General features: G+C 42.0%; 1 protein-coding gene across 3 annotated transcripts in view; it reads left to right on the plus strand.

Moving 5' to 3' along the window:
• Nucleotides 1–24379, plus strand: part of FAM13A (family with sequence similarity 13 member A) — a 351884-nt gene that overhangs the window by 304747 nt on the left and 22758 nt on the right. For 2 of the 3 annotated variants that reach the window (XM_035004519.1, XM_035004518.1), the window contains 7 exons: nt 1222–1298; nt 1647–1689; nt 11263–11410; nt 20362–20572; nt 20954–21185; nt 22886–22967; nt 23754–23974. In XM_035004519.1, the coding sequence (XP_034860410.1) occupies nt 1222–1298; nt 1647–1689; nt 11263–11410; nt 20362–20572; nt 20954–21185; nt 22886–22967; nt 23754–23974 (1014 nt within the window). The remainder of the gene's footprint in view (nt 1–1221; nt 1299–1646; nt 1690–11262; nt 11411–20361; nt 20573–20953; nt 21186–22885; nt 22968–23753; nt 23975–24379) is intronic. The other variant, XM_035004520.1, reaches the window with a different exon arrangement.

Here is a 24379-nt window from a genome sequence, read left to right on the forward strand (position 1 = left end):
GATCTCTAAGGCAGCTCTTTTTTTTTTTTTTGGTTTACTGAATATAAATGAGCTCTTTTTGCTTTTTTGTAATCTTCCTTCATGGTGATGGCTTACTTATGATGTGCTCAGTCACCTGAATTGTATTCAGAAAGTATTGGCCATGTCCCAAAAACCTTACAGGTATGCCTCCTGATAAGTATTAAGCCCTCTTGGTCAGCCTGAAATACATGCTATTCAAAGTAAGTTTCCTATTTATATTTTTTCCATCTTAGCTATTATAAGGATTAATATTAAATATCACAGAAAGAAAGGTTCTTAAGTTAACACCATTTCTATTCATGGATAGTTTACAGTTTGGGTACAAGCTATATGTTATCCCACATTATATTGGTAATTTATCCTGAAAATATGTTAAATGAGCAATGAATGTTACATTGGTTTCTGATAAGATTCAAGGTCAGATTCCTCAGTCCTAGTTCTAATTCTACCCTAATGTTCTGACAGTCTGGGTTTTGTTATGTTTAACTGTAAGGTATGGCTGATACCTAACAAGGACATTATAGGATACAATGATCATTTTGTGATGGTGTCCGATATCTTCATTAAAGGGATGATAAAATTCAACATCCAATTTTATCCAAGCAGCATATACTAAACTTTTATAGTTTTACTAGTTTTTGTTTTTGTTTTTGTTTTTTAAAGATTTTATTTATTTACTTGAGACAGAGAGAATGAGAGACAGAGAGCATGAGAGGGAGGAGGGTCAGAGGGAGAAGCAGACTCCCTGCCGAGCAGGGAGCCCAATGCGGGACTCGATCCCGGGACTCCAGGATCATGACCTGAGCTGAAGGCAGTCGCTTAACCAACTGAGCCACCCAGGCGCCCTAGTTTTACTAGTTTTAACAAAGATAGAAATATGAGGACTAGAATTCATTTATACCAGCATATTGTCTGATCTTTCTGTTTTAAATAAAGGAGGATCTGCTGTTGCATATTTCTTACCATTCCTACTGGGCAACCACAGTTTGTTTTGTTGTTGTTGTTGTTGTTTGTTTTTATTTTTTTAATTTTATTATGTTATGTTAGTCACCATACATTACATTTTTAGTTTTTGATGTAGTGTTCCATGATTCATTGTTTGCGTATAACACCCAGTGCTTCATTCAATACATGCCCTCCTTAATACCCATCACCGGGCTAACCCATCGCCCCAGCCCCCTACAATTTGTTTTGTTACAGAATATGGAAAGCCTCAATTCCACACCATCTCATGAGAGGGCTGGACCTGATGATGTTGAACTGATGTCCGATGAAAGGTAATTTTAGCATTTTTCTTTTCACTTAATACAATGTGCATTACAAGAACTAGAAAGAATAGAATTAGAGGCCTGTATGTTTACCAGTAGTATTTTATAGCAAGGAAAATGCTTAGAATAGAAAATCTGCTGTGGTGCTATTAAAGACAAATAACCCCATTCATGGTTGTGTTTCTAGTTTTGTTTTATTTTGATTTTTTGTTTTGTCTTGTTTCTGAATTTTACAAGAATTTAATGTAGAGCCACTCAGCCTACTTTTAAAATAAATGAAATCATAATTTCACTGGATGAAAAGCATTGTTCTAAAACTGACATTTTATGATATTTTGTTGTTGCTGTTGTTTATAGCAAAGAAGATGAAAAAGGCAGCAGACATACCCAGCATTTTGAGGTGAGTAGCTAACAAAATTTTGATTGTAACTGGGCTATCCATACGTTCCTGAGAGCACACGTGAAGCACTATTAGTCTGTCAATAAGGGATAATGAGATTGACAGGACTGGGTTTGATCAGAAAGGCAAATACTGAAACATAAAGATTCCTTGAGAAATCATATTCTTTTTGCTTTTAAATGCTTTTACTTTGCTTGCAAAGAGAAACTTCAGCAACATGGAGAGTTCCCTTTAGATTTTCCATAAAACAAAACAAAAAGCCAAAGCTACTGGTTTGATTTTCCATGTTTTTATGCATTTTTAAGTGATTGCAATAAATAGGCAATGCATTGAGTGGATCTGTCACCAAGATTTATCTCATTAATTTTCAAATTAAGATAAACTCAGTGTGAGTTATTAAACCCAGTTTGTTTTCTGAGTTTTGTCTCATTTTAAGTAAACCATGGAGAAGAAAGATCTAACTCCCTTATGCTGTCTAGATCTTCAAGTTCCAGTTATTTCCCACCTTCCTCGTTCTCTGAGGGCATCGCCATGCTGACCCCACGTGATTTCCCTTGCTCCCAACTCTGGCCTCCATTCAGTGTGCTCAGCCCCATTTTTCATTCATGTATGTGTGTGTAATCTACATCCAAATGCCTCCAACTCCTCTTTCAGTATTTTTATCAGTTTTTCCCTTGGACAAGATTTAAAGCTTTTTTCAACCTGTTCTTGAATTCTGACCCTTGAAATATGAATTATATCTAGACCTCTCCCTCTAACTCAGTGATTCCTAATCTTTATTGGACATTGTCCTAATTCACTGATGGAGTTAGGAGCATCTGTTGAGTCCTGCTGTGTATGTGTACTGGGCTAGGAGCTACAAGGCAGTGAACAGCTGCAGTCCCCTACCCGCCTTGGAATTCTACAGCCTCGGAGGTTAAGACTCTAAAAGCTGTGGACCCCCTTCTTAGACAAGCGCACCCTCGTGTACAATTTGGCATAAAATTGCTGGGAATGAATCGCCACCTCCCTGCCGCTCCCCGCTGGTGCTGTGGACTCGTCCTTTTCCCTCTCTTCAGTTCTTGTCATGTCTACTTCATCAGCCTAGCCAGGTAATAGGAGGGGAATGCTTCCTCTTTCTGACTTCACAGCTGCTGAGCCTCCTCTTTCATCTCTTATTTCCCACTCCTTTAAGCTTCCTTCCTTGGGACCCAGGCATCCAGCTGACATTTTTTTCCCTGACACCAGGTACCTTTTTTCAGAGCACGTTTCCCCCATGATAGTGTTGCTTTGTTTTCCTTCTTGTTTCACCCTTTCCCTGCTCTTTTCCTCTGCTCACAGCAAGCACTTACTCATCATGCCATTGAACGTGACTTTGAAGAAGATTGCTTTGCCCGCCTCCTAGAGAGGTCTTCTCAGTTCCTCCCTTTTATGCCTGTTCTCCTTTATGAGATAAAAGGGTATAGAGCAGCCTTTGTGGATGGACTTCATAACATTAACTCATAAATCCAAGCGGCACCCAAACTAAATCCGTGCTGAACTCAGTTTGCCTTGGTATGTTTGTGGACAGCTCCCATGGTGGTGGATGAATCATGGGGAAAAAATCTCAAATCCTGCTTCCATGTGCCAGGTCCTATTCTTACATGTGTCAGCCATGTGCAGTTGCCAATCAGCACCCAGCCCACTGCTGGCACTCCTTAAGCATTCACTATTAATAATCATGGTCGTCATCATACGTTCAGCTGGGAGATAAAATTAAGCAGTGAGTTAAAATCCAGCCTAAGCTCTCCGTGTCAGGTTTCTTTTACAACTGCCCCAAAGGAGAAAAACAAGACATCACTCCACAAGATTGGGATGATGCTTCTACTCGGGAAGGCATGTGCTTTTTTCACTAAAGGATATATATATTTAATTATTAGGGACAGACCGTGAAAAGATGTTTTCCATTTTTAAAGCCCTTTCCCTTGTTTACAGTGCAATGTCATTGTTTACTACTTAATATGTGTAGCACTTTCTAGAACTTATTAAACAACCTAAATAGTTAATCTGGTGTTCTGGTACTATCACAACAATTCCTAAATTTCAGAGATGAAAAATAAGTCTAGACTTTGGTTACCCCTCCTAGAATTCTGCCTAAGCGATGTTTTATTTCACGTCTCCTGTAGCCTGAGATTAAGAAGCCAGTGTTTACATGCTCACCGTGGATGGCTCTTTCCAGTTTCATTTTCCATGAAGACAATTGGTCCTTATTAATACCATCCTTTAAAATTTTCCTTGTAAGTTCTTAGATTCATGTAAGATTAAGGCCACAAATGCCAGCTATTGAGGAAAGGTGGTCAGTCTTTGTTGTTTTGACTAGCATCTCCGTTAGAATGTGGAACATTAAACCCAGTCTCAGAGATGCTCCTCAGAGGGACACAGAGGCAGAGAGAAGCTGGTCTTAGAATCTGCGGTTCAAACGCAAATGCAGGCACAACTGTGACTTTATTTTTGAAATAAGCATTTTGCAGCCCTAGATGTGTTTTTGTTTGAATGCACGTGTTGAAAAGTGAACATGGATTTACCCCTTCGTTGCACATCTTTTTAGTTTTTTTAATCAACTAATCTTACCCAAAAAGAGAATCTGCTCAAGATCTCAGATGGCCAGTGAAATTATGATTTTTATGGGTAGGTTTTCGAAAGGTGGGCATTTTAATAAAATATACCTTTTTGGGATGTATGAAATGAACTAATGTAAGGAAGAGCCTAGCGTCCTATTCCCTGAATATGTTGGAGTCCAGAGCCTTTGTTCATTTGTTTCTTTTTAAGCTCAGTGAACATCTGGAAGTACCCAGAAGAAAGGTCATCCTTAAAACTAGCAATTTCTAGATTCCAAAAGATATCACTGAAAATACAGATTTTCAAAGTTCTGTTTACAATAGAGCTTAAATCTTATGCTTCAATTTGATTCCTTCTGATGAGTTATTTTCTGATTGGAAATATTTCATGCTTCTGTATGAAGTCCAGAATATTAAAACTGTAACCTTATATTTAATCTCTTTATCAAGAAAGCAAAACCTGTAAGAATTATTGAGTGCTTAGAAGGATATTACCTTATTTGGGCGAGGTCATTTTATGTCAGAAGTATAAGGTTAATGAGGTGTTAAATTCTTTTGCAATATTTTTACATTATGCTTTCTAAGCCTACTACTTAGAAGAGCTTAAAAAAAAAAAGAAGAGCTTAGAAGCATACCTTTGATAACAAGTAAGACATTCATAATAAACAAAAGACCATTTCCCTTTTTTATCCTCCTTCAAAACAAAAGTAAAAGAAGGGAGAGAGAAAAAGAGAGAAGACAAGGCTTTCCAATCAAGACTGAGCATTAATATTAATTATCAAACATCTTAAGTGTAGGCTTTTATGTGCCCTGAGCAGGTTTGAGATAAATTCTGAAATATCCTGTCAACAAGTACTTATGAAATGAATCACTGTGTTATTTCAACTTCACTGTATTCCATGGAAGCGTTTAGGATTTTGTTACTGGTTTTAATGTTAGAACCAGAATAATTTAAAAGCTCTATTTGTTTAGATTCACTTCCCATTTCATCCAGTCTCTAAAGGCTACGGAAGCTTTGCAATTCACATGAATTTTGGAACTCTGTTATGTCCACTTTCCTTTATTGTCAGGCCAAACAGTAAATGTTTATGGTTCCATGTGGTTCTTGTATTAACACTGTGTGGTTCCTTCCTGTGCAAACTGCATTACACAGTACACTCTCTGATCTCATCGCTCCTGGCTCTGGTAAGCTCCTAGGCTATTCATTTATATCCTGTGCAGGGAGGGAGAAGGGACGGAACAAAAATTCATCACCTATTTGAAGTCAGGGGAGGAGCAAGATCAGTGAAGTCTGAGGATTGGAAAAGCCAGGTCCAGTTAGACAGGGGCAAGTCTTGACAAAGATCAGGTGAGTAGACTAATAGTTAGCGGTTCCTTTTTTTTTTTTTTTTTAAGATTTTTATTTATTTGACAGAGAGAGACAGCGAGAGATGGAACACAGGCAGGGGGAGTGGGAGAGGGAGAAACAGGCTTCCCGCCGAGCAGGGAGCCCGATGCGGGGCTCGATCCCAGGACCCTGGGATCATGACCTGAGCCGAAGGCAGATGCTTAACGACTGAGCCACCCAGGTGCTCCTTGACCTGAACATGGGCTATCACCTGAAGCCCCAGGCAAGGTGAGCTCTCTGAGTACTGGCTCCCTAGCGGCCTGTTTTTTTCTGTTATAACATGTGTGACATGGGCACTTATACGTTCAGTGTCTTCCTTCCACACTAAATTCCATACCTCGTTAATTCCTGTAATCCCACTGCCTAGGACATAGTATGTGTTCAGTAAACACTTGCAGATGAATGAATGTGAAAAGGAGGTAGTAAATAATTGGAAATAGCGTTGTTTTCTCAGTTACTATGGGCTAGCCATTTTTATACATGTTTTCCATTTAATCTTCATAACAACTCTATGAAGTCTTACACTTGTGTGACAGAAAAAAACAAAGCTTTAAAAAAAGGAAGCCAAAGTGCAGAGAGGTTTTCATTCAAGATCTTGCAGCTGGTCATCTGGTACTGAAACTCAGATCTCTGCCCATCCCCTATCTGCCATACCATATTTGTCTCTCCTAAGAGCCATGAAGATGTAGTGTGTTTTTGTATGGTACATCATTTTTGACAGGGGTTTAGTGTGTGACCTTGCAGCACAAGGATCCCTGAATTGAAAATTGTGAAATGGCAGTAGTCCTCCATTATCTGTGGTTTCACTATCTGTGGTCTCAGTTACCCCTGGTCAGCCCTGGTCCAGAAGCAGGTGATTGTCCTTCTGACATACCATCCGAAGGTCACTAGTAGCCCAATGCTGCGTCACGGCGCCTACGTCATTCTCCTCCCTTCATCTCGTCACGTAGGCGTTTTACCATCTCACACCATCACAAGAAGAAAGGCGAGCAGAGTAAAGATGTTTTGAGAGAGAGACCACATTCACATAACTTCTATTACAGTATATTATAATTGTTCTGCTTATTAGTAGTTATTGTTCATCTTACTGTGCCTAATGTGTCAATTAAACTTTATCACAGGTGTGTGTATATAGGAAAAAGCAGAGTGTCTGTAGGGTTCAGCACTATCCTCGGTTTTAGGCATCTACCGGGTGTCTTGGAATGTATCCCCCCAGATAAGGGGGACCGCTGTAATTCATTTACTCTATGATTTAACTGAAGACGTAAGATGTGTAAACAACAAAAGTTGAAACCGGAAATATTTTGGTATTTGAGAATGTCCTTGACATTTGAACATGAACGACCTAAGAGAAGCAGCGGACAAGCAAGTAGACCAGGGCAATGCTATAGGACAAGCACGAGGAGAGGGTGGGGAACAATCGGGAGAGGGACCCCACCCAGTCCAGGCTGACGAGTCTTTTTTTTTTTTAATTTTTTTTTCTTAAGATTTTATTTATTTGCGAGCAGGCTGACGAGTCTCTGAGGGAAGAGTAGATTTGATGCTGGTGATGCTGCTGCAGAGCCTGAACAGCTTCAGCGTGGGTGGCCACGGAGCGGCAGCCCTAGCGCCCATATGCACATAAGCCCCGGGCCCACACCAGCAGCCCACGCTGCATCCCCCAGCGCGGCAACCGCGGCGGGTTCTGGTGAGACCCAGGAGGCCGGAAATTGGGAACCAGGCCTCCAGGGGCATCAGGCAGGTAAAAGAGCAGTAACCGCAGGGACTGATCACAGCACAGCAGGACAGAGCCGAGCGTGTGGATGCGCTGGCGAGTGCTATGCAAGCTGGTGTGGTTGATGCAGCAGAGACCCTTCCCCTGGTGTGTAGGAAATCAGCCAGAAAGTCCAGAAGCTTATGCGGGTGAACATAGGTCTACAGTGTGAGTGATACCCTGTTATATGTGGCACATCCTAAACACCCTTACATGGTGACTGCACATACAGTGATCTCTACACAGTGACCATGCCTCAGGGCCTTTGCATTTGCTTTCCTTCTTCCTGGAATGCTCTTCCCATTGATGGCTCACTCCCACATTTCCTTCATATCTCTGCTTACATGTCACCTCATAAGAAAGGGCTTTCCTGACCACCAGATAGAGAATAGCAGACCATGGCCCCCACCTCCATCATCTCTCTTACTCTGCTTTATTTTTCTCCATAGTTCATGTCACTATCTGACATTTTTTCTTTGTTTACTGTCACTTCCTGTAAGATTCATTAGGACAGACTTTATTTTGTCTTCTGAAGTATCTCCAGTGTTAGAAAACTGTCTAGCATGTAGTAGGTATGCAAAAATTATTAGTTGAATAAATGAGTAAATATTATCTTCGTATCTCTAGCACACAGTGGCCCTGTTATATCATGTGATATATATATATACACATATGAATAAACTAATAAACTTTTGACCTGATTCTCTTCGTTAGAATAATAGAATCTTAGGGGTTGTCTATTCCAGCCTCCTACCCAGGGCAGTAATCTCTCCCTCTCCCACATGCCCGACTCCCAGACTTCATCTGAACACTGTGAAGGGCAGCTAACTAATCCACAAGATGGTCTGTTGTTGTATTGAGCCCAAGTCAACTGTCCTCAGAACCCCACTGAGCATTCCTGAACCTCTTCCACAAAATATCAGCTCTCTCAGTGTAGGGAGCTTGCATGGCTCACAATGCCCAGCACAGAGGGGGTGCACCAAACCATGTCATAGAAGGAATGAAGAAATCTGTGCATTTTGGAGGGGAAAAATTAATTTTCTAATCTTAGTTTTCTTTAAAATGGATACTAATTCAGATGCAGAAAAAAAATTATAATCTCAATTTCCTTTGAAATGGGTGCTAATACAGATGGAACAATCATAAAAAGTACACATTTTTACATTAGTGTGTGTGTGTTTCAGCTTTTCACATGTGTCGTGTCAAGCACCACAGGACTCCAAGTGCCCTGAGGGGACACAGGCATGGCAGGAAGCAAAGCCAGTATCTGGCGTTGGGAAGGGACACAGGCTGCCTACAGAACCCAGTGCTTGGGCCTGTAGGTCTTCCCACCAGCATTCACTCCCATCTGCAAGGCCTCAGCCTGGAAAACACATTTCACCATTGTTACTCTGCTTCTAAAATCCTTCCGTGGCTTTCCATTATCAACTACAGGCTAAAATCCAAACTTAGCCGAGCATACAAGCCTTTCTCAGTCCAGCATCCACTCATCCGATGCCCTTATCACCTGCCATCCCTCCATCTTGTCCTCCCCTGCTATGACCAGCAAACCCCAGGGTGCCTGCCTCTGCATCTGCTCCTCCTCCTAACCCCTCTCACCCACACTGTCCCCAAAACAAAATCGCTGTTGCTGACTCATGTTGGGACCCCGAGTGGGTCTGTTTGTTCATCATGCATCTGGAACTCCCCTCTTCAAGGTAGCACGGTTCACCTTGAGTTGCTGTTGAACATGGCTCGTCTCCAACACCTCTCCCTGGTATTTTGAGATGTAGCAGTGTTTTCCTCATCTTCTTATGGTGCCTAGATGATGAAAAGACTGAGGGCCTCACCTGTGTGTATCTTATGCTCCAGGCACTGTGCTAATGGCCTTGCATACCTTTTCCCAGATCTTCAAAGAAACCTTGCTAGATTGGAATTGCTCATGCCGTTTCACAGATTAAGAAATGGAGGCTCAGAGACGTAAAGCAGCTCAGCCCGAGCAGCAAGCGCAGTGAATATCAGCCACGCAGGTCTGCTTGTTAGAAAGATCCCTGTCCGTCCCACTGTAGTGCAGTGTCAGGGGCCAAAAAGTACTCCTCAGGGACAACATGCTGGGCTTACAGTATGGAATCATATTTCTTATAGCCTTCCTTTTTGTATGTCTCTAAGTGGAACAAGTGTTAGAAATCTTTTGAGAAAATGTGTATTTGCGGTATGCGGGTTCTAAGACACAGACGCGTGCGCGCCCACACACACACACACACACACACACACACACACGGTTGGTGACTGACCCTGTAGCTCTTAATAAGCTGAGTGCCAGATTTGGTCATTCAGCCCTGGTCTACTTAAGATTCAGCTCAAGGAACAAATAACTTTTATGGCATAAATGCATACTCGATTTTTTCCCCCAACAGACAAGCAGCATTTTGAAAGTATCTTAAAGCCCCAGTTTTACCTGGCGTTTTCATCTGACTTTGGTAGCTCATCATGAACTGTATTCCCCATGTGGTGAAGAAAAGAGCGGTCCTTGCGCATCATTTTGTGGAAATATAATAGTAAAAGCCCCGTCTATTCCCTGGTGATATCAAAGTGGGTTGAATAGCTATTAAAAGTAGCTGAAGTCTTAATAGTGCTTATTTTAAGCAGAAGAGCATTTCTTATGCATTAATGGAATCATTTATGACTTCCAGATGTTTGGGTTTTTTTCTTTTATCATATTTGCTAAAATAAATTTCCAGTTATTCTCCAAGAAAATCTTTTATACAGATCTGTGCTACTTGAGAAGAATATTTGTGAGTAAACACTTGTGTTTATAATCTTAGGAGAGAAGGGAAAGTGACAGTGGTTGGGTTTACAAGATGCTAAAAGAGCAAGGAAAAAAAGAATGAATTTCAATGCAAATTTTGTTCACATAAAATCACTTAGTTAAAATAGCAGCCTTTGGGAGAGGGTTTTCCCATCCCCCAGATATCTCAGCCTGGATGTAGGTGCCCCCAACGAGCAAAACCAAGTGTAGCTGAGTATTTAATATTCAGACTAGATGACTTGTAGGAAAACAAGTGACAGTTGGATATTTGTAAGATATAAATTATGCATTGCTGACTTGCCAGTTCTTGGTTTTTTTACTTTAAAAAAAAAAAAAAAAAGTCCTGCTGCCTGTGTAATTTTGGCTCATTTCCAGAGTCCGTATTCCTTACTGCTAGCCCAGATGAGCCGCCAAACCCCTGTGCTGTTTGAATTTGCGCAACAATGCTTTAATGCCCAGCGCTCCTCCATAAATAGTCTGTCCTCCCCACACTTGGGGCGAAAACAACCACAGGAAATCTGGGACTGTGCAGCTAGCCCCGCTTAATTGATCTAAGCCTGCTGGGGCCAGCAGGAGAGCATTCGTGCACACAGCCTCTGTTCCCGGCCTTGCAGGACTGTTCCCCTAAGGGGCAAAGAAGTCTGCACGCAGGAGACACCGTGTTGCTTCCCCAGCCTTAGCAACAGCAGTAGCAGGATTTTTGTTGTTGTTTACGGTCTGCAGAGCCCTACTCCTTTAAGGAAACACAAACTCCTTCCCCTCCTTCCCGGCCCCAGTCAGTAACCATCAAGACTGTCAGCTACCTGCAGTTACCCAGAGCAGCAGCTCGTGGAAATCCTCTTGTCTTTCTCACAGAAGAAAAGTTAAAGAGCACAGATGGACGGTTGCTTTTTGCATGCAAGTGGCCAGCTAGGATCGAGGGGGCATCAAGCTATGATTTTGATTTCTGGGCTGGGTGCATCCACCGCCACAGCTTGGGAGGTTTCATCCAGAAGGAGAGGAATTGCTGCAGACGTTTGTGGGTTTTGGTGAGCAGCAGATATTTGGAGACGTTGTGCTGTTATTACAGAGCCCCACAATGAAGATTCAGGAGCATCCCAGCGCACCTGACACCAAACTGCAGAGGACTCAAGATGCCGATGACCAGCAGGAGAGCTTTGTCTCCGAAGTGCCTGAGCTCGACCTGACTGCATTGTGTGATGAGAAGAACTGGGAAGGTAAGATCCTCTGCTATTTGGATGATTTAATATCAGAAAAGCATATATAAAGTAGCCTAAATGAGAGGCACGTCACCACATGGATGTATGAAAGCGATGGGTGTAGGAGTAACTGCATTTCTAAATGACTGCAAATCCTTTCCCTGGCATAGGAATGTGTCACATTAAATGTTGCCAGGAGTAATTGCAATCTAAGAAAGAAAATGTGCTTGCCCTCTCTCGTAGCGTCACCTTGCAGCCGTCTTTATTTCTTAAAATCACCAGGAGTGCTGATACGAGTGCGTGTGTGTTTCCCCTCTAGTAGTACCGAGCAGAGTACTGAGCAAGCCGTACACGCTTAGGACCTCATCTGGGTGTAGCTGCTCTTCCCGCTGCTACGTGCCAACCAGCTACCTCCTTCATGAAATCTCCTTCCCATTTTTTCAAGAAAGGTGTTTCGGTTTGCTTTGCTTCTTTGTTTTTAATGGACAGAATTTTTTAAAAGCCAGGTTAGCCAGCATAAGGGATTTGCTCCTCAGCGAGAACACTGAATAAAAAGTGCTTCCGAGGGAAAGCCTGCAATAATACAGTGTTTAAGGTTGTTTTTTCTAGAGATTTTTGGCAAAACATTAGGCGTGTACTTGTGCGGAAGAAGAGGGTGTGCTCATCTTGTCAAAACGGCATTTCAGGAAGGTGCTTGCTTCGGTGTCATCAGGCTGCTCTTCCTCCCTGATCCCTGTGTCTGCATCCAGACCTATCTCAGGGTGTATCCGAAATGCATGCCCAGCTGCCTGTGTGTGCTGGGTGTGATTGGAGGCTACAAAGAGGGAGAAATCGTGTGCTGGGTTTCAGAACAACAGCACGACTTAACACAGTGACAGAGACGATCGCTGCTACAAGACCGCCGTCCTTTTCCGAAGCACCTGGATTTCCTGGTCTTCTCCCCCACCCCTTTTAAACCAAACAGTACTCGTTGTGATAATGAGTTTAGATGAAGGAGCAAAAGACCGTCTCAAGAGACCACAAGGTGAAAAATAGCAATCCCTTTATGCTCCTTGCGTCCAGGGCTTGGTGACGCGAAAACAAACTGTTTTTTTATTCTAGTTCTCCCTCTCTGCAATCCAAGAAACATGTTCTAGCCCTTTCCCGTGTAATTAGGCAGTTGGGTCGGAGATTTTCTCAGACCTTCCCAGCTCATGATACGGTCACTAGAAAAAATTGCAGGGTGTTTTGCTTTGTTTTGTTTTTAATTTCAGTGATACATTCCTGGGTAGTGTTTTATTGTTCTTCTTTTGTTTTGTGGACTTTGGAATATTCAGGTATGTTTTAAATTCACTGAAAACAACACCCCTCCCCCCGCAAAAAAATAAGTCCCACAGTAGCCACTGTTATCCAAATAAAGGAAAAAAGCAGTAGCTAAAACAAGTGCTGTATCTGGGTTTTAGTAATACGGTCTCCACACAGAACTCTAGACAAAAACTAGGATTTTTGGACAGAATTCAAATTAGCCACGTTATCTTGGTATATTCAGTAAAGGGGGCAGGGAGATTCATCTAATCCCCCCCTGAAATGGACTCCGTTTGGTAATTTTTATCTTGGTCAGTCATAAATTTGTGATTTCTTCCAGCACATGTTAAGAGGGCAGTATGAAATTTCCCTCCAGTGTGGTTGGAAGCTAACTTTCCTTAAAACTGTTTTATTACTTAATGTAAAGAACTCTCTTCTAAATATAATAATAATAATAATATGAAGGAACCAACATTTTATGTTATACTGGGAAACAAGATGGAATTTTAAAAAGCTTATGGGGGGGGAATGCAATAGGCTTGGAAATGCTTATTACGTTATCTATGTAATTTATGAAAGGACTTGTGTTAACTTTTGCCAATTACTGCATTACTTCCTGAACTTGCACATATTAAAAATCTACATGGATTCATTTCAAGGCCATTTTGATCATTTGGTTACTGCTTTCAGTGGCCACTTTTTTTTTTTTTTAAGATTTTTTATTTATTTATTTGAGAGAGAGAATGAGATAGAGAGAGAGAGCATGAGAGAGGGGAGGGTCAGAGGGAGAAGCAGACTCCCTGCTGAGCAGGGAGCCCGATGTGGGACTCGCTCCCGGGACTCCAGGATCATGACCTGAGCCAAAGGCAGTCGCCTAACCAACTGAGCCACCCAGGCGCCCTCAGTGGCCATTTTTTATCATATATTTATTTTAAATTTTCACCTTACATTATAACAGTAAGTATAATCAAAATAAAGGAACTGTTGCATAAAGGATAGATGAGATGAGAACCATAAGTCCAGTCACTAAAATATTACCTTTTTTTTATAGCTTCACTAAGAAACACAGAAAATGGTAGCTTTGCAGTAAAGAATCCACTTTGCACTAATTTAAACTGTGAAAGTGAAACCAGGGCAACAAAATATATAAATGGAAGTAATAGTTAATCAAACCTTCTGAGCCAGAATCCGCCTGTAAGTCTCCATTACCAGTCTCAGAGCCACCATGTAGTGTAACCCCCTCTTTTTGGTTTACTGGTCTGTTCCCTGTGCCCACACCTTAGGTCACACTCTCTTTCTCATTACAGAAGCGTAGAATGTCAGGTGAGACGGTACTCAATGAGCAGCCTGCTGGCGCTAGCCTCAGCCGTGGAAGCTTCCATATGGCACTGGCGTTCTCAGGCTTCTGGGGCATGTTGTATCAGGGCAACAAAAAAGGAAATGAACCTAATAATTAGATAGAGTGGAACCCTCTCAAAGTGAATACAGGATCAGAGTCTAATCATGCTTGTTGGCAGATACATAATACATGCTTTTTCCTTTTTTTCTCTCACTCTGTATGTAGCTATGTATTAGGGCACATTTTTTTTACCTATCCACATCATATTTTCATTTTATTACTTCCACTCTCCAAAATTAAATGAGTACACAAATCAAATGTACTATTATTTGTTATGTAAAGCCTTTCAGAATTTCATAATCAGAATGTTCCTAATCAGCCAATTCATGTTGTTTTAGGGCTACCATCTGTGGAAGTTTAAAGGTTTGAGGTTTAAATACTCAGCTGTTCTATTAACATTGTCCTGGTGAAGTTAAGCTTAAAAGAACATTTTTAAAGGACATAAAATACTTTGTATTTCTTATTTATTACTTACTACTTGTCCAAAATAACTTTGGAAATTCTCTAAAAGAATGATGAAGAAGCAAGGGATCGTAAAGACCTTTTGACTGGACACTGCCATTATATAGATAAGAAAGCTGAGGCCAAAAGAAGCAAAATGATGATTCAAGATAACAAAATCTCCTGACTTCCTCTCTGATGCCTCTTTCTCAGCAATGCCAGTTATGTATCCCGGCAGCCAGTGGGCCATAATGGCTAAGACCAGGCAGCTTTAGCAGCTTTGTGGACAAGTTAGTAAATGTGTTACAGTTTCGGCCTCAGTTTCTCCATCTTTAAACAGGCATAACAGGGGCACCTGGGTGGCTCAGTCAGTTAAGTCTTCAGCTCAGGTCATGATCTCAGGGTCCTGGGATGAGTCCCACATCAGGCTCCCTGCTCAGCACGGAGTCTGCTTCTCCCTCTCCCTCTGCCTCCTCCCCCCTGTTCATGCTCTGTCTCTCTCTCTCAAATAAATAAATGTGTTTCTTTTTTTAAGATTTTTATTTATTTGTCAGAGAGAGAGAGAGCACAAGCAGGGGGAGCAGCAGAGGGAGAGGGAGAAGCAGACTCCTCACTGAGCAGGGAGCCCGATGCGGGGCTCAATCCCAGGACCCCGGGATCATGACCCGAGCCAAAGGCAGACGCTTAACGACTGAGCCACCCAGGCGTCCCAATAAATGTTTTTTTTTTTAAAGATAAAAATAAATAGGCATAACAAAAGATAATAATGAGTGAACAGATATTGTAATATTCACTTAGTAAGTTTGTTGCAAGGATTAAGTGAGCTAGTATTTGCAAAGTGCTTGGCACAGTACAGGCACCTAACAGGCACTACCTGAGTGTTAGTTGATGTTATTACTATCTTCCATAAATGCTTCCAAGTATAATTTCAGGAAGACCCAGCCTAAGTTGGACTTCTTTGAAACCAGAGCCTGGTTCTACCTAATGACAGTGGGTGGCTCTGAACACAGAGAAGGAGTCCGTAATTGCTGGGTCCTCCACTGCTGACCAAAGACAGATCTTACCAAACCAGCGTGCTTGCATGTGTGTGTTTGTGTGTGTGACTCTGGGTTAGGAAATGTCGCATTTGAAAAGACCTCAGCTGGGCCTTTAACAGGGATTCCAGTGCCCTGTCAGATGTGGAAGGAATAGCAGGCAGTCAGGTAGCAGAGTGAATTAGTAACTGATCAAGCATGCAGATACACAGATCAAAGTTGACACAAATGGGGGTATTCTCATTAGTAAAGTCCTCAGCTCCAGCCTGTTCCACACATTTTATTAATGACTTAAATGGAGCAATTAAGGGCCTACTTATTACATTTGCAAACAGAGACAAAGCAGATATATGAAATGTAAGGATTAACCTGGGATTGACAAAGCTGACTACTAAGGTTCCTTCTAAGTCTGAGAGTTTGCAAGATTATTTGAACAATTTAATAGGACTACTACTGTTCTAAGGTTACGTTTTGGAACACTAAGGAAATTTCTGTAATAGGATTTCCCTCCCGGGTGGGGTTTGCATCTTCCAGTGTCTGGGATGTGTACATACCTCCTCGCACCACCGAGGAGCCACCTTGAAAGACGGTATGACATCGTGCCAGGAAGTAATGATGCTAAATAGCATGTAGTTGGAAATGAGAAGTGGAAAACATCAGCTCCCTTAATTCTGGCAGATTTCCTCAACAAATTATCTTAGTAGCCAGTTTTCTTTGGTATAGCAGATGGATCCAACTGGCTAAGCAGAGAGTAGCTATATCACAATGACCACATTAATACTACTCAGAACATGTTTCTTCTTCCTTCAGTGAATTTCCTTTATTTCCGTGTGTACTGTACTGTCTCAGTTGGAACTCCCCCAGGGTCTATTCTTTTCGATTACTTAGGATGAGTACAGCTCTTATCTCTGTGACTTCTGACCTGCTGTGATGTCAGCTGTCCTGATGGATTAATTTTTCATAGAGAGACATGCCATATTTATGTCCAGAGTTCTTTGTGATAAGACACGTGACTAAAACCACGGAACTTAAGGAATTCTGGTCTGGATATAAAAACGCATTTCTTTTATGCGGTGCTTTAAGATGAAAATCTAATTCGAAGCCTCAAATCTTTTCTGTTTTCCCTTTGAATACTTTTCTTGGAATATCTTTGTCCATTTCATTGCTCTAGAATTACTGATTAAAATATAAACTATTTCTCAGACTAGGCACTGGGAGTGGTCAATGAATACATCCTCAAAACTGAATCTCTAGGCAGGCAATGCAATTTGCATCCTGTTCTGTACTACACTGTTCTTTTTTGGTTCTTTCTTCTTTATCTAGCTAAGTGTCAACTATCAAAACATGAGTAGGCCTTGTATTTTTAGATCATTACAAACTAAAACAGAAGAATATTTGGTGTTACTGATTTAGTTATATTGAACTATATATTATGTGTAATTTTATAAATTATAAGAGCCTTAAATTTTAATTCTGTAGAAGAAAAGGGAAGAGTGAGATCTTGCCCTTTGCAACAACATGGATGGGCCTAGAGGGTATTAAGCTGAGTGAAATTAGTCAGACTGAGAAAGACAAATATATGATTTTACTCATGTGGAATTTAAGAAACAAATGAACAAGGGAAAAAAAGAGACAAAAAATGGACTCTTACCTACAAACTGGTGGTTGCCAGAGGAAAGGTCGGGGCTGGGGGCGGGGGGATGGAGTAGATAATATGGATAAGAGTGCACTTATCTTGATGAGCACTGAGTAATGCAGGGAATTGTTGAATATTATATACCTGAAACTAATATAACACTGTATGTTAATTATATTTCAATAAAGTAAATGAATAAACCCATGGAAACAAAAAGAGAGAGAGAGAAGAGAGAGAAATGCAAGCATTTCATGTTGCATGGGTGAGAAACTTCACTTCTGTTCTACGTGCATACTAATGATGCAACGTAACCTTTTATTTTGTTAACTGAAATTCATAATGGTTTTACATTTGTCAATTTTTAGTGAATTCATTTATGCTAACTATATCCTTTAAGAGAAAATGTCACCCATAAGCTTGAATTGCTTCAGCTGTGTATTTCATATATACTACTGGTGACGTTAAGAAAAGGGCACATTGGGTCTTCTTATCAGTCAAGTGAGTGGTCAAGAATGGGTCTGTGTTAACACAAAGGAAATCTGATGAATGGCTCCACAAAGCATCAAACAAGCATAACTCAGTTCCATGATTAGTGTTGTATCGTTAATTCAGGATCACAATACATTTTTTACTGGAGACCTGTTTGGATAATGGTCACAGACACTCTCATTTTGTACACTGAGGCCACATAACTGAAAACTGAAAGATGAGTTGTGATAGTTTAAAGAGATATTCTGCTAGGTTCAGACAAATTAAAGGATTTCAGGAACTAAGGTAACACCTATTCAAACTAAACTGTGATGAGTAGAAATGTCAAACTAGCCAGCACACCCACGTGCCAATATCAACATCAGACTTTGCTTTGCCTGTGCCCTCTGTCCCCTCCACACCACCTTGGCCTTCCCCACCTTGTTTTGCTCCTTTGCCACTCTGCCGTGAGGTTATCACCGGCTGCATCTTAACCCTTTCCCTGCCTGGCTCTATTGATATTAGTCCTTACAGAAAATCACTGCTGTCTTAAGAATTACCACGAAATAAAAAAATACAGTCTGGCTAGTTTCATAGTTCCATTTTCGCTATCTTAACACTACACTTTTCTTATTTCTCTAGGGGTTATTTTCCTCTTGCCCTCTTCTTGCCTCACTTCTCATCGATTTTTTTTCCTCTTTTATGCCAGGAATTTGGAGCTGTCCGTATCTGAGCCGTGACACTTAGGAGGAGCCTCCTGCAAGCTTTAGTGCAAATGAGGGGGCACCTCCTGGTCACCTCCAGTATTAGCCAGATATATCTATCAGAATATTCCCTGCCACTTTTTGAGAGTAGCAGATAAAAAACTGTTTTAACACTGCTTTAATTTTTTTAAAAGTAATTTATATTACCATCTGAGTTCCCAGATAACTTCATTCTCTTTAAATTTTGAGAACCTATGGACCTCATTCCACATGAGGTTAATTTTTTTTACATTAATATGCTTATCTCTCCTACTGTGGGATCTTCAAAAATTTCAGATAGCCTTCCTTGTGATTGGAGCATCTGACACATACTAAATTGAAGCACTGTCCCTCAAGTCAGGAGATTTCGTTTTCGTCCCAACTCTTCTCGTTGATTAGACTTGCTCTTAAATTCTTAAATTAGATTTGCTCTTAAATTCTTTGGGTTTCAACTTCCTTGTCTATAATCTGTTGGATTGAATCCATGGTTCTTAAACCTGAATGCATTTAGGATCACTTGGTCAGCTTTTAAAGTACGCTTGTGGGGGGGGGCAGGTATCTGGGCCCTCACCTAAATAATCTGTTTAGTTGGGGGGGGCGGTGGTGAGAACCTGTGCATTAGAAGTTATGTGTATCTCCCTTCATGATGCTAACGTGCAGTGGGGTTGAGAAATCACTAAATTAGTTGATGTATGAAGTTTCAACCAGCTCTAATGTTCTATGATTATGATACGATCTTTTTATTTTTTTATTTTATTTTTTTAAAAGATTTTATTTATTTATTTGACAGAGACACAGCGAGAGAGGGAACACAAGCAGGGGGAGTGGGAGAGGGAGAAGCAGGCTTCCCGCCGAGCAGGGAGCCCGATGCGGCGCTCGATCCCAGGACCCTGGGATCATGACCTGAGCCAAAGGCAGCTGCTTAACGACTGAGCCATCCAGGCGCCCCTGATACGATCTTTTTAAATAAAATACTGAACAGGCACTTGTGTGAGATAATTTTGTAGATCTGATAAACACTTTGATAGCTGAAGGAACAAATGTTGCTCTAGGAATCCCAGAATTTCAGAGCATGGCCAGATCCCAGCCTTGTGTAAGTCACAGTAATCCATAAGTATACTTAAAGCATACCTTTTTTTTTTTTAAACACAGGGACTGCTACAGATGAAATACCCTACATCATCTGAGATTTATCTTTAATTTTTTTAATGCAGAAAGGAATATATTGAGATGGGTCTTGAAGGAAAGAGAAATAAATATCACCCTATTCACTCCAAAAATGACAAATCAGGATGTTGTGTTCAGTGCATTTTTTTTCTTAAAGACTATCTAAAATAATTTGTACAGATTTACCCTTTGTAAGGCATCCTTTTTCTTTTTGTTTTTGACTAATTTATGTAAGCATCTTAGGTTAACTGTAGTCTTGAGCAGCTTCTGAAACTTCAAGTGCAGAACATGCATCTTACACATACTAATCCCAACACTAAGCAGAAGCACATGAAGAGCTTACTGAAAGCCCCAAATGGAAGGTGCAAACTCCTAGGTAAATGGGCTCTCGCAAGACAAATGTGTCCCTGGTTGTTTCAGTGAAGGACGTATAGCCCACGATGCCAAATCTCTCTCTCCCTGGCATACATGCTTTTCTTCTCCATAATACCCTCACCTGGAAAAGGTCTTGCCTCTGACTTGCGGGGGAGGTTGGAAGCATACACCATTTGCTCTCCTTCTTCAAGGCCATTCCTCCGGGCAGGCCTAGCAAATTCTCTTTGGAAAGCAGGTGAGGACTTATCAGATATATTGATGATTCCAGTCGGGGCATAGTGTCCTTCATCGGAACCTTAAATCTGAAACGTGAGGTCGTTCAATGCCTCCTAAATTCAGTGCCTCCTAAGCCATTCAGAAAACTTAGGAAACAATTATGCTTTCCTGAGCAATTTTGACTTCTTCCCCTCCTTATTTTCCAGAACCCCTCCCTACCTTCTCATGGCAGCAGGAGAATGTGGACTCGGATGAAGCGCACCTCTCCCCGCAGGCTGGGCGCCTGATTCGCCAGCTTCTGGATGAAGACAGTGACCCCATGCTCTCTCCTCGGTTCTATGCTTATGGGCAGAGTAGGCAGTACCTGGATGACACAGAAGTGCCTCCTTCTCCCCCAAATTCCCATTCTTTCATGAGGTATGTGTGTGTTGCTGATAAGCAAATGTATTCATCGCCATAATGTTAGAAAGAATAGGAATGGTGTTGATGGCTGGCAATTTTTTTTAACTACATTGTAAGTCTGTGGAAGAACATATTGGGAATTCTCCATCCTAGTACACAGGCTCTGTTGTAATTTTTCAGTTGGCCCAACTACATCACTGCATACTGAATTTCCACTAGCACATCCTCTCCAGAGCTATCTAAAATTTAACTCTCAGGTCTGCAGTGCATATTTCAGTCCTACCTTTGCTAATTGTAAATGTGAGTAAGAGAAAGTTAGGCCTATTTGATAAGTGGGACATAGAGAGCTCAGGGTCACAAGATGAATTGGTAGTCCCCTTTCTTTTATATGGGAAGATGGAGACTGTCTGGACCCTCTCCCTCCGTGCCACATCCCCATCCCCAAGCCCCTCGGCAGGCAGCGAGTGCTCCACCCTGTGCCCCTCACAGGCGCCGGAGCTCCTCTCTCGGGTCCTACGATGACGAGCAGGAGGACCTGACACCTGCCCAGCTCACGCGAAGGATTCAGAGCCTTAAAAAGAAGATCCGAAAGTTCGAAGATAGATTTGAAGAGGAGAGGAAGTACAGAGTAAGTGTCTCCTCACAGGGTTGTCCCTATCCACTCCTGTCCCCTGACAATGCTCACATGCCAGCATATTAGAAACTCAGAGAAGTGATCAAAAGTTAAGGGAGAGGGCGCCTGGGTGGCTCAGTTGGTTAAGCGACTGCCTTCGGCTCAGGTCATGATCCTGGAGTCCCGGGATCGAGTCCCACATCGGGCTCCCTGCTCGGCAGGGAGTCTGCTTCTCCCTCTGACCCTCCTCCCTCTCATGCTCTCTGTCTCTCATTCTCTCTCTCTCAAATAAATAAATAAAATCTTAAAAAAAAAATAAAATAAAATAAAAATAAAAGGTGAGAAGTAGGAAAAAAAAAAAAAGTTAAGGGAGATTTCTGGGGAGCCCCAAAACAAAAAGGCAATAGAAACTGGCTAGTAGGGGCACCTGGGTGGCTCAGTCGTTAAGCATCTGCCTTCCGCTCAAGTCATGCTCGGATCGAGCCCCGCATTGGGCTCCCTGCTCGGCGGGAAGCCTGCTTCTCCCTCTCCCTCTCCCGCTCCCCCTGCTTGTGTTCCCTCTCTCGCTGTGTCTCTCTCTGTCAAAATAAATAAATAAAATCTTTAAAAAAAAAAAAAAGAAAGAAACTGGCTAGTAAACCCTGAGATGCCCCAGACATCATGTATCAGCATTTTCCTTGCACAGGGTATTCTTACAAATACGATTGAACATTTTAGTTGACCTCTTACAAACTTAACCTTGTGAAGGAATGGGAAAAATCATTAAATGACTCTTTATTTTGGCTCGAACTTAATTCAAGATTATCTTCTAAATTTTCATTAGTATTTACCTCATTCTGTTCTCAGCTGTATCTTAGCATTGCCCACAAGAGTGGCAGAAAGGCACTTTGCATGGTGATTCCAGTGTAAGATGTATGTCCCCTCTGCTTTCCATTCTGTTAGCTTGACAACTTAAACCCTACAACTCATGAAAAGGGGCCATGGACTTCACGGAAGTCCAGCATTTTGCCTGTGAGGAATTCTCTGAAAGCATCAAAAATAACCATGTAAAGAAAGATAATGGAATTATACTGATGACATTTTCTCTAATTGTTCATGATGAATTTCTTTTTCCGGTGGGACTCAACCATCTCTTCCTCTTTAAAACAAACTAATCATGGGGCGCCTGGGTGGCTCAGTCAGTTAAGCATCTGCTTTCAGCTCAGGTCATGATCTCATAGGTCATGGGATCGAGCCCCACATTGGGTTCCCCGTTCAGTGGGGAGTCTGCTTGAGATTCTCTTTCCCTGCTCTTTCTCTCCCCCTCCCCCCACTTGCACACATGCATACTCTCTCAAATAAATAAACAAACCTAAAAAAAAGACATAAAATAGTATAAAACTATGTATTGAAACCACCCAAAACAATAAAATTATCTTCTCTTAAAAAAAACCGGGGGGGCGCCTAGGTGGCTCAGTCAGGTTGAGCATCTGCCTTTGGCTCAGGTCATGAGCCCAGGGTCCTGGGATCGAGCCCCGCATTGGGCTGCCTGCTCAGTGGAAAGTCTGCTTCTCCCTCTGCCCACCCCCCCTTGTGTTTTCTCTCTCCCTCTCTCTCTTTCTGAAAAAAATAAATCTTAAAAAATTAAAAGAAATTAGAACAAACTGATCATCAAACTCATCTTCTTTTTCCTGCCCCAGTTTGCAAACATTTACATTCAATTTTGCTTTTCTCAGCCTTCTCATAGTGACAAAGCAGCCAACCCAGAGGTTCTAAAATGGACAAATGACCTTGCCAAATTCCGGAAACAGCTTAAAGGTGGGTGACATTGTAGACCTATGCCATGGTTTCAGGAAGACAAGCCACCTGCAGGATTCACGATCTCACCACATCCCGAGTGCCCCTGTTGAAATAGTTCGGAAAGACAAGTTCCTTGATGCTGCTTCCCAGCGCTCCTGGTGTAGGGGGACACCTTCCCCACGTCTCACCATGCTCTCCATCACAGGGCAACCCGGATCAGTTAAGATGCAAATGCTGCAGCATTTCCCCATTTCCCTAAATCATGAATTTTTATTTGCTGTGGTGTTAGGAGAAGACCTGTAAGCACGGAGGAATATAAAAAGGATTGGGCCCTTGTCCCTCAAAAAGCATGCTGTCTTTTAGGAGATAGTCATATAAACAACCAAATGGAATACAAAGGGAAAATAATGCCAAAATGACGTATGTAAGTTATCTGGAAAAAGTTGGCCAGCAGTTGGGGGTGCTGGATCAGTCAGTCAATGCTGTTAAACAGTAAGGGAGTGGGTATAGAACCATCTGCCACATTCTGAGAACAGCAAACCTGTTGGTGTGGCTAAAGCATGAACGTTACATAGCTAAAGCTTTTTCAGGAATTTGGGTTAGGGAATTATTCCAGATAATCCAAGAAGATGTTAGCATTTTCTCAGGTTTTACATAATAACCCAGGGATTTCGACTACTGTTATAATTAGATACTTTCCAAAAAAAGATGGGGCTGAATGGTTAGTAACACCACAGAAAAACAATTGGGGTTCAGCAGACATCAATTCTCATATGTCACCACCCCCAAATGTTTTCAAACTAGAGTCCAAACTAAAGATATCTGAAGAGGACCTAAGCCCCAGGATGCGGCAGCGAAGCAACACGCTCCCCAAGAGTTTCGGTTCCCAGCTTGAGAAAGAAGACGAGAAGAAGCAAGAGCTCGTCGATAAAACTGTGAAGCCTAGCGTCGAAGCCACGCTGGAATCCATCCAGAGGAAGCTCCAGGAGAAGCGGGCAGAAAGCAGCCGTCCTGAGGACATTAAGGTGTGGGGATTCGGTGGCGGCCCCAAGCCAACTGCTAGTCAATATGGTGGCAACACAGGGCCCGACACATGGGTCCCGGTGGGAAGAGGGACGCGGCAACGCCTGCTCAGACCTCCCACGCCCTGGTCTCCCACACGCTTAGATGTCTAGAGAAGCAGATGGAACAGCCTGAGAGTGTTTTCAGTGCTAGTACTTTGGTTTATGATGACACATTGAAAGCAGAACACTCTCATGTAGAGATCGCAGAAAGAACTCGTGCAGGTTAACAGACAGTTTGATGACTCTAGAGTAGAAGGATCGTAGATGAACCTTTGGGGCTGTAGTCCTGGCTTGGGCCATTCACCTAAGCCCCACGTGCCTCGCAGCCCCGCTTACCTCATCCTGCCTTTGCGGCCGCGTGGGACA

Source organism: Mirounga leonina, unplaced genomic scaffold, assembly GCF_011800145.1.
Source record: "Mirounga leonina isolate KUSES-001 unplaced genomic scaffold, KU_Mleo_1.0 Mir_129, whole genome shotgun sequence".
NCBI lineage: Eukaryota > Metazoa > Chordata > Mammalia > Carnivora > Phocidae > Mirounga > Mirounga leonina.